The 10,547-nt window shown below is 36.2% G+C and overlaps 1 protein-coding gene across 1 annotated transcript; it reads left to right on the top strand.

Annotated features, from left to right (window-relative positions):
- Positions 1–3,153: 3,153 nt before the first annotated feature.
- EV154DRAFT_550381 (uncharacterized protein) lies at positions 3,154–4,487 on the top strand (the record flags this gene model as incomplete). Its single annotated transcript, XM_051604922.1, has 3 exons — positions 3,154–3,394; positions 3,467–4,059; positions 4,092–4,487. Exons 1-3 carry the CDS (start codon positions 3,169–3,171, stop codon positions 4,485–4,487), a joined length of 1,215 nt encoding a protein of 404 aa, XP_051459227.1. The 5' UTR covers positions 3,154–3,168.
- Positions 4,488–10,547: the final 6,060 nt, after the last annotated feature.

Genomic DNA, 10,547 nt, shown 5'->3' with positions numbered 1-10,547 from the left:
AAATCAAAGATATTGGAAGCGTTGAAGAATCCAAAAATCTCCCGGGTTTCCATAATGTTACCAGCATTAATACCAGGATGAAGGGAAGACCGGATACGCTTTTTGTAGGTACCAATCGACCGTTCAAGGGACCTGGCAGAATAACACCGCAATGGACTATAGAAGTTGGTTAGTATATGATCGAATAAGGATTAAATAATCAGTAGCTTACCCCATTCTTCGGATCATGTAAGGTATATGGTGGAGCTGATGGAGGTTTGACCTGAAAACAGTTCTGGAAATCGTATCATTGGCAAGACAGGTGTCAAGATACTTGAACCATGTTTCGAAGGACCTAAATAGAAAATAACAGTTAGGTAATTTAAATATTACATGGTTGCTCGTAAATCAATAAATTAAATACCTTTCAATTTCCTGAACCTCAACAGACGAGATCGACCATTGCAGACTGATTTTTATTCCACGGGCAAGCGCAACAACCGCAATCCTGGTTTCTTTAGCAAGAAACAGAGGAGCAATTATTGTCGGAACAACGTAGACCAGCCAAGCTATCCAGTCCACAGAACGGTACATGGACCGAGCGTTTTCTGAAAGTACACCTTTGAATGAGCCATTAAAATCGGAGGGGATTGTGCAGCGAGATTCATCCATCGATCTTTTGACATTGAGGATGTTTTCCATGGTGAGAGCAAAGGGGTAGCATGCCTCGTTATCAACAAACTTGTAACGACCATTGTATCTTGGGGAAAAGAGATCGAAGCAAAGCTTGCTAACATTTGAGAACATGTGAAGCTCATCACACATGAAAAAGTCAATAGAGAGGAAGGTACTCAGCTGTCCGAAAGGCGTGGGTTCCTTGATGCCGTATCTTTCCGTTCCAGCAGGCTATAATAAGAAGAGGTATTTAATATTATATTGAAATGAAGCTCTGTCCTAGCACTTACTATTTCTTCGATCAAAGACTCTCTTGTACGAATAGGAGCACCTCTTTCGAAAAAATACATCCCGGACTTTTTTTCCTCGACGGGGTGGCCACCTTTTACTAAGGAGGAGGGTTAGAATTTGAAAGTGTTATTCAATTGAGTTGTATTAGTTACCAAGGCGAAATCGACACCCATACCAACTTGTATGGCCAGCAAACTTTAACAACCGTTGGTTGATCTCGATGCCATCTGCAATGACACCAAGGTTGTAAACATGCGATTTAGCAACAAAGATACCATTACGTTTGACAACGATAGGTTGTCGGCTCGACCGATCAAGACTTTGAATAATCGGGCGTAAGTACGAATCAAAGTCGGTCTTGGTATCACCAAAAAGAATTGCTATTTGGAAGGTATAATCATCTGTGTATCTAAATTAGTTGTAAAAATAAGAAATTAATACTGATTTTTAAGTTTATATAAAAAGATTATATTTTACCTGATTGATGAATCTATACTAGGAATGATGACATGGACCATCACCATACTTTGGTTGGAGACACGAGAAGTAAAACCATCTACACAGAGAACTATTCCGATATCATGCTTACCAGCAAACAGACCTTTCGCCAGAAGCTCTTGAAATGCGGAACCAGAGAGGAAATCTGTGTAGGGGTCATCATCTGTTCTAGCAACGATGACTTCCCGGTATTGCTCTACTTCTTTACGGAATTCGTCGCAGGCGAGCATGTGGCTTATGTGATCACCAATGTCAACCATTTTGACTACAGAACCGGGCCGTCTGGAAGCACCGCAGTGGGGACAAGCAAGCATATCAACATCAATAACAGGATCAAAAAGATAACAACCTTTACCCGAGCAGATTTCATGGGTACGGACGAAAGAATTAGGTATTTTCTTTTTGATCAACGCAAGACACTCTTTGAGAACAAGCAACTTTTTTTTACGAGATTGAGCTATAAAAAAAAGGTAAGTGGAAAAACTTTGGCAAAATGTACTATCTTGACTTACGTGTTTTGTTTCGGTTAAGTATCATTTCGATAAACGTTTTCATATTCCTTATAGACTGGACCGTCATATTATTGTTGATACAGAGATAAGTAAATTGCAAACTATCAAGCTCATCTTTGGTGAATGGATAATCCGGTATAATGACATTCTTGATAACGGGACCATCTTGATCATCACCACTATTGTGCACAACTATATGCAATTCCAACCATATTAGGTACACCATGGAATATTTGACCAAATAATATATTATTTACCTTCTGTGCTTTCTTCCATATCGACATTTTCTGTTGTAGACTCAAACATATAATTATTCGCTCTTTGCATATCTTCGGTTTCAATGTGTTCATCTTCTATGTCTGAAATCTCACCTTCGACATATCGGTCATGCTCTTCCTCCTCTCGACGTACTTCCTGCTCGATTAGCATTTGTGTTACTTCTTGATTAACAATCGACATATCAAAAGCACCATCTTCCGACATCCCTATATCGTTATCTTCAAATCCAAATGCTCTATTGTCTTCGGATACAATAGCTCCATTATCCTCAGATACAGTAGCTCCAGTAACAACAGGAAAAGTGGGACCAGTAACATCAGGCAAAGTGGGACCAGTAACATCAGGCAAAGTGGGACCAGTAACATCAGGCAAAGTGGGACCAGTACGATGTTCATTGAAAATACCTCGCAAAAGAGGCTTAGTTAAACCACTTCTGGGGACACGTAAGACCTTGGTCTTCTGAATTCTATTGGGGGCAGACATTGTTTATAGTTCAAATATAATTTTGTGATTGTCGAAAGGAAGTATATCAAACCTTTTTTTAATACGAATTATTTATACCTTTTTGTTTTCTGTAGAAATATCAATTTGGTGCTTAATATTTAGGATCACATCTTACCCAGTTGAGGGATTGGAAAAAGGATGAGATACAGCCATTATGTTTAGCCGTAACCAATTGAACAGGATGCAAAAAACGTCTGTATCTTACTGGTTCTGTCGCAATTCAAATAGAACAATGGAAGAGTGTTCCTAATCGGCTGATCCAGGACGGGGTTGTTTGAAATCATTAGACAAGTAGAACATCTTTTTTTAAAATTGTAAGACATGTCGAATCGGCTTAACCATCAGGGCGGTTTTTTATTTATATAAGAAAAATATAGTTATCTGTCCATGTTAACAACTTTATTTTATTCCAACTTTTTATTATTAAAAAATGAACCCTAGCAATCCCTCTTATCAAGCTCGTGACATGCAAGAACAAATCGAATCATTGAAAGAAATGGTTGATTCCTTGAAAACAACGATCAACACTCTTACTGAAACCATCAGCAAGATTCCCCAAGTAGTAAATATGGCCGTATCTGTTGCTCTCTCAAATGGCAACCGTGAAGCCATGTCAACCAAAAGGGCTACAATCACTGGATCGAACATTGTTCATGGTAAGATTTTTATAATAAAAGAGGCCGGTAATACTTTTATTGACCATCATATTTTATTTATTTGCATTACAGAGCAAGAAAGCGACGAACGCAGGTTCAGGGAGTGCATTGCACGAGCCATCCGATACTATGATGCGCAAGATCGGGCTCATGGTATCCATGGTAATTGGAACTCCCTAGGTGAAAGAACGATACCTGTCGTTAAGCCTTACCTTGTTTTTGCCGTGAAGGAGGAGACGGAGAAATACTTTAGGAGCCTTTCTCACGAAGATGAATTCAACTTGGTAGATCAGACGGAAAGGAATGCCATGTTCAAGAAGAAGGCTGAGTTGGCGTACAACAATACGTTCCATATTACGGGTACCTTTTTGAGTGTATATTTTGGGAGTAATTACGGAGTTGATGGTTACTGTTGGTCGGACCTTAAAAAGCCTAACCAGCAGCAAACCGTCCTCTATACTCTTGAGCGTATACTCTACAATTGGAAATGTTATGACGGCCAGCCTGGTATTCCTACAAGGTCCGGAAGAATGTTCGACTTGACTGTCAGTAGTCCTGTCGTACCAACTCATCTGGCAATAAACAATTGGATTTCTAAAAACATGGTGATTTACTCCTTGGGAAATGCCAAAAAGACTGTTAGTAATATTGGTGTCTATAGTTTTGTAATATGTTATTAATCACAATTTGTCAACAGAGACCCAAGCCAGATGGATTACAAAGTTCTTTATCCATGACCAGCTACCTGGACCGGCTTTGTATGGAATCAGCTCGTCAGACTGGATCTTACGAAACCCAACAGGATGAAGAGGAGGAGCAGGCCAGTCAAGACATGGATCACCGAATGTCAGATAGGTCGAAAGAACAACAACCATCGACCGAGGTCCCTCCATTTTCTATCGCAGATGATGTTGTCTCCTCCCCTCCTCTTCCCCGGCCCTTATCTTCCCCTCCAGCGCTCTCTATCTCTTTGCCACACGCTCGACTTTCTCCATCCTCGTCATGCTCTGATTCTGAAGCTCGAAAGAAAGCCAAAAGAAGATCAGAACGTGATGGGTTGATACTGCCCAATCGTAGTCGTAGCGGGAGATAGGGAGTTTTAATAAAAAAAATTTCTATTTAAGTTTTTCTTTTTATTTTTTACTTTTCTTTCCTTTTCTTTCCTATTCCATTTCAATAAAAATACAGTAAGTAATTATAGACATTGCAATATCATAAACTCATATCATAGACGTAGTTTTGTACGGTAAACATTATTGGTTATGTAGAAGCTCTGCCCTTTGAGTTGCTATCGTGTTAGGGCACCCTAATCTCTTATTGTTGACGCCCAGATGTAAGACCTTTAAATAAATGAATCATGTCACATTGAAATATATTCTAACTGTTTCTTTTAGCTCCATCCGGCCGAATTATTAGCTTTGTTGAAGGTAAGTATTACATTTTTTTTAATTGGCTGTCACTTCTTCATCTGGCTCTCCATACACTGTCGAAATTGCGGCAAACCTTACTACAATCATGGTATTTGGTTCCAGTTATAGCTTTCAATCCTTGTCTTACAGACCGAAAGAGTGACATGCTATCCTTTTTACAATATATTATAGATGTATACATAAACGTTCTGACTATTTCGCTGAACAATAAATTTTATTTCAATAAACGTTATTTATTTATCCCCAAAAATTTTATTATTTCCAAATTTTTTATTTTTTTATTTTTTTTATTTTTTTGCAATAGTGCAAGGGTATAATAAAGCTAGTTTTATAAAAAATTGACCAATTCAATCCTATAAAATAACAAGAATACCATGCTTTTATTCGTCACGTTTCAGAGGTTCAGGTTGGTTTATATAAAAAAAATTAGAGGTATTGGTCTAAAATCGTAAAATATTAGACCAGAACCAGAGGTATTGGTCTACCGTACACCAGAACCTGAGGTTCATGTTAAAATTAGACCGCGACCTCTGGTCTAACTTTTCCGCGGTCTAACTTTAACCTGAACCTGAAAAAAATTTCTCAGTGCATGTAGTTATGTCTGATCATTTATCCATTCTGTTGATTATTTTTATCTAAGACATAGATAAATATGTGATCCTAAATATAGAACATCTTATCGATGTTTGTATATTTAGTTGTAAAAAATAGGCATCCAAATATTCCATGCACTACTTCTATTATACAGTTACAGTCGTATAAGTTGTGTTTATCAAAATATAAGTAATTGAACCATTTATATAAATAGCGGTTCTATTCTCTCCATGGGTAGCTAATCCATTGAGAGAGCTATTAATATTAAGTTTCTCTTTCTTATATTTCTTGTTTTGATCGGAGAAGCTTCTCTTCCCGATCGGTGATATCGTAACTCAGTGGTATAGAATTCTGTATCCAACTGTCATTCGTATATCGATTTTAAGCCAATCATGCGATCTTTTTATATAGAAATATGTACTCATAGTAGGAGTCGTTGTGTAGCAGTATACAGGTGTATGCTGTTACTCAATTTTAAAGGATGTTTTTATGCCATGTTTTTATTATTTATTCGATTTATTTGTTTATTCTCAAATAAATCATACCCAAATACGACATGACTATTGGAAGAAAATAGGTATTCCTTATAAGCGTAAGAAATCAAATGTCGTTACCAATTCTCCTACTTCTCTCTCTTCCTGGAAAAAGAATCCTCCAGGTTCAGTTTCTACACTGATTAATTCTTTTACTGACGATGGGTCTCCTGTCGTTCCAAGTAGCTCAACTCATAATGTTACTACAACCAGAGTATCCCCACGCCAACAAGTTTCCACTTTAGTCCCATCTCATGATATGCCTTCTGCAGTGAAGAATTCTAACAAACGTAAGAATTTAAATCCTGTTCCCTCTCAACGCCATTCTAAACGTCACATGAGAGCCAAACACCCAAAATCAAATTAATTGTAATTTCTTTTTAGCCGTGGGCTTCCAATCGTTTTTTTATACCTACTCATTCGTTTGCGTCAAACCTATGGTGTAATTTTATTTTCTGCTTTATTGAAAAATCATCTCTTTGATCGATTATCTGCTGAAATGGTTCAGGGGTAATTCTATTCTGGTAGGGAGAAATGTCGTATTTGACGCCTAATTCCACGAATACAATTACTCTTATCTTGTCACTCAATTATAATACATCTAACCTGTGTATTATAATTACCACATTGCGAATACATTTCTATTGGTACGACACAGTACTAGCTCCCTCATATGTCAAACTGAGATCAGATTTCATAATCGTTCCTGGATTGGTCGAGTAGCTGCCGAATCTTCTAGTTTCTCATAAATTTATTTTAGTAATCCAATCAAGGACCCTGTCATTGAATGGATAAACTATAATGCTCTAGAAGTGCCGGATATGGGTCAACTAGCTCCTTGTATATAACAATAAGCTATGTTTCATATGTAACTGATTTCTAAATCTAATTCTACCATTTCCCAGTTTGCGGGTAAATAATCAATTCGATCTGCGTAGGAAAAATCTTGAAGTAATAATTGAATATAAAAAGGACCTCTATTTTATCATGACAAACTCTCCAACTTATAATAAAGGATTATAGAGTCTCATTTCTTTACTTGTTTTATTTTCCAATTTACATTTCCCTTTTTATTCTCAGTTATCACAGAGTGTACTATCTAGTGTAGAATCAGTAGAATAAAGGTCAAAATCAATCAAGTTTCTATATTCAGGAAAATTGTTATAGTTATCTATGTCAGGTAGGTGAACTTCCTGTTCTTCAACTACATTGACTGAAAATTTCGTTTGGAGTGTTGATCATCCAACTTCTAGATGTCAGACAAACGAGTACGACAATTTCTCTTGATGTGACCAGACTTGTGACAATAATAGCACGAAGTGTTACTACCAGAATTGCTGTTACCATTACGCAAATTGTAATTCCCATTGTTACGACCATAGCTGTTTCCATTGTTAAGAGAATAATTATTGTTATTGCGAGAAAAGTTGTTGTTGTTGTTACGCAAATAACCGTTGTTATTTCCACGTCCATAATTATCATTTCGAACATAATTAATTTCTTCAGCAACATCCAAATCCATAGGGTCATCCAGCCTAGCCTTGACGTGCGATGAGCGGGGCAGATACGAATAATTTTCTTCTTGTTGGGCACTGTCAAAAGCAAGTGCAGCTTGGATTGCTTGTTTGAATGTATCAGCATCATACTGGCAAATGTGGGATCTCATTTTCTTGCTTGTCAAACCACGGATGAACTTGTAGCATCCTTCTTCATCAGTCATACCAGGGATAGCCAACTTGATATCCATAAATTCATTAATGTAAGTGAATAAATCACCTGCTTGTTTTAATACAGCCAGTTTGTCACGGGCAATTCTTGTTGAGTTGTCCGGTCGGAAAAATTCAATTATAAGTCTTTTCAATTCCAACCAAGTAGTAGGAGCATCATCAGTTAATTCAATGGTTCTAAACCAAGCATCAGCACGGTCACGCAATAAAGTGGTAGCGTAGAAGTAGCTACGTTTGGAGTCCAGGAGTTAAAAGTAGTAAATCTTTCAATGGATCTGATACAGCCGTCAATCAAAAGGGCATCAAGAGTACCATCATACACCTCGGGTTCTTTGATTCTTGTCTGTTTGCTATCAGTCATAGCCATGGTAAATTTCTTGATTAGTTCAGCCATATCAGCATTCTAGTTATTCATGTTCTCAGTATTGTTTGTCATTTAGGATTCCGGTGCTACCAAATATCAGTCTTGTAATAGGTTTATAGGTTAATAGATTCAACTCTCAGTGGTTAATCAGTGAATAAATAAGTAAGTACTTATATATATAAAATAGAAGATAATGCTTATTTGATACAAAGCTAGGAGCTTTTTATACTAGTTTGGGGAATATATAGAATGTGATAATAATGTGATAATAATGAATATGGTGATAATGTAATGTTGATATGTATGGTGATAATATAATAAAAGTATGGTGATAGATATAAGAATTGATTGTGATAAATATAAGTAATCAGGTTGTTGATGTAGAAGTAGTGTTGTGATATTTATAATAAAGTGGTGTTACTTCTTTGGCCGTTTTCTATTGGCATTGGTTATCTTGGGTACAAACTTTCTTTTTAGAAGTTTAGCTTTCTTTAATCGTAATTCGATCTCCAGAGGCATTTCAACATCCATGGTAGATTCCGGGTCGGAATGTGGCTTAGAGAAGCATCAGAACCATCGACAATTGTGGGCTTGACACAAGCGTAAGTTCAATGTTATTCTAATTCAACTCTCAGTGGTTAATTAGAATGGGAAAGTAGTAAAGAAGTATTTAATATTCAAATAGAAGATAATGGTTTATTGTTCTAATGTTAAGGGATATATATACTAATTGTAAAGATATAGGTGATGTGATAAATATAATAATAAATGTGATGATGATGCTAATGCTAATGATGAAGAATAATATGAACAGGCTATCAATATGAAATAGATGAACCCGAAGTGGTGTTATGTTGTATATAATAAAGTGGTGTTATTTATCTTTGACCTTTTCAGATTCATATGATTATTCTTGAGTGGTACAAATCGTCTTTTCTGGTTCTTGGTCTTCTTAAGCCTAAGCTCGATTTCTAGAGGCATGTCTACGTCAAGGTCCGGACTTCGGGTCGGACAAACCCGGCTAGTCACGTGATTCTTTGAGGCATCAGATCCATCAACATTTACAGGCTTGACACAAGTGTAAGTTTTAAGGTATATTATAATTCAACTCTCAGTGGTTAATTATAAAGAATCAAAGTATTTAATGTCAAAATAAAGATAATGATTTATTAATGATACAAGTTGGTTATTTATACTTGAGATAATTGATAGTGTGATAATGAATATAGCAGTCGTATCAACAGGTGATGTCTTGATAAGTTGAGCACCTGTTTAATATATATGATAAAGAGATAGTAATCCCGAGTAATATGATATTAATTTAATAAAAGTGGTGTTATAATTGTTTCCGCTTCTTTGACCTTGTATTGTTTTTAGTAAGTGGCACGAACTTCCTCTTCTGACATTTGGTCTTCTTTAGCCTGATTTCGAGTTCTACCGGAATATCCATGTCGATGCCCGTGTCTACCGGAATGGTGCGAGTCGGACTGCTCACTCGTACTTTTTTACATACAGTTACGACCAGTTATGACTGGTTAAATATTCAAATTGATGGTTCATACCCGGACTCCGTTAAATATACAAATATCTGGAACTCCGGATATGACTGGTTAATTATGGTAATACCTGTACCATCCTTTTGCATTAATTATCTTAAAGACTGTACCATCCTTTAGAATTAATTATCTTAAAGACTGTACCATCCTTTTACATTAATTATCTTAAAGAATGTACCATCCTTTTGCATTAATTATCTTAAAGACTGTACCGTCCTTATGGATTAATTTTCTTAATACCTGGATATATAGCATGGTTTCATTGGACTAATTTTATAGATGGGGACATGATACTGGCTGCTTGTTTGATGATTCATAATATAGCTTTGGTATTACTGGCTTGATATTCGTCATATCTTACATATGATCGTACATCATTGGCTTTAATAATCAAGATGATGATGAATTCCTTTTTATTACTGGATTAGAGTGCATCTGGACTTCAATGTGCCAAAAAAAAAAACTAAGCAGAGAGAAACGTTAAAATTGGACCACCACACTTTCCTCATAATTAAGGTCCAATATTTTTGGACATATATCATTTTAAGCATGATTAAAATGATAATATGAACTTTTTATTTTAAAAAAAAAAGTGGGTCCGGGATTTTTACAACTCGATTTTAGGTGTGGGGGAAAATATTTGTCACAAGCAGGTTCAAAATTTTAAATTTTTCTTTTCTGACCAATAGTATTGTCCCGCTTATATTATTTCCCGCTTTCGGACCATGAAATGTTTACTGCCTGTAATCTCAATTTGAGTACCCGCATGCGTAGTATTGCAGCCTATTAAATCAAAGTCTTAGGACATTTATCGTCAACCCTGTGAGACAACAAAAATGATAAACCAAACTTTATGTACTAAGTAGAAACGCTTCATATTTAGAAGATATAATTTAGAGTATTTTGGAAATAGATCCAACTAGTTGGATAAATAATTTATGTATTTGAA

The sequence above is a fragment of the Mucor mucedo genome (genome assembly GCF_025094135.1).
Source record: "Mucor mucedo strain NRRL 3635 chromosome Unknown EV154scaffold_30, whole genome shotgun sequence".
NCBI lineage: Eukaryota > Fungi > Mucoromycota > Mucoromycetes > Mucorales > Mucoraceae > Mucor > Mucor mucedo.
Note: the sequence above shows the minus strand (reverse complement) of the source record. Positions and strands in the feature narration are given on the sequence as shown.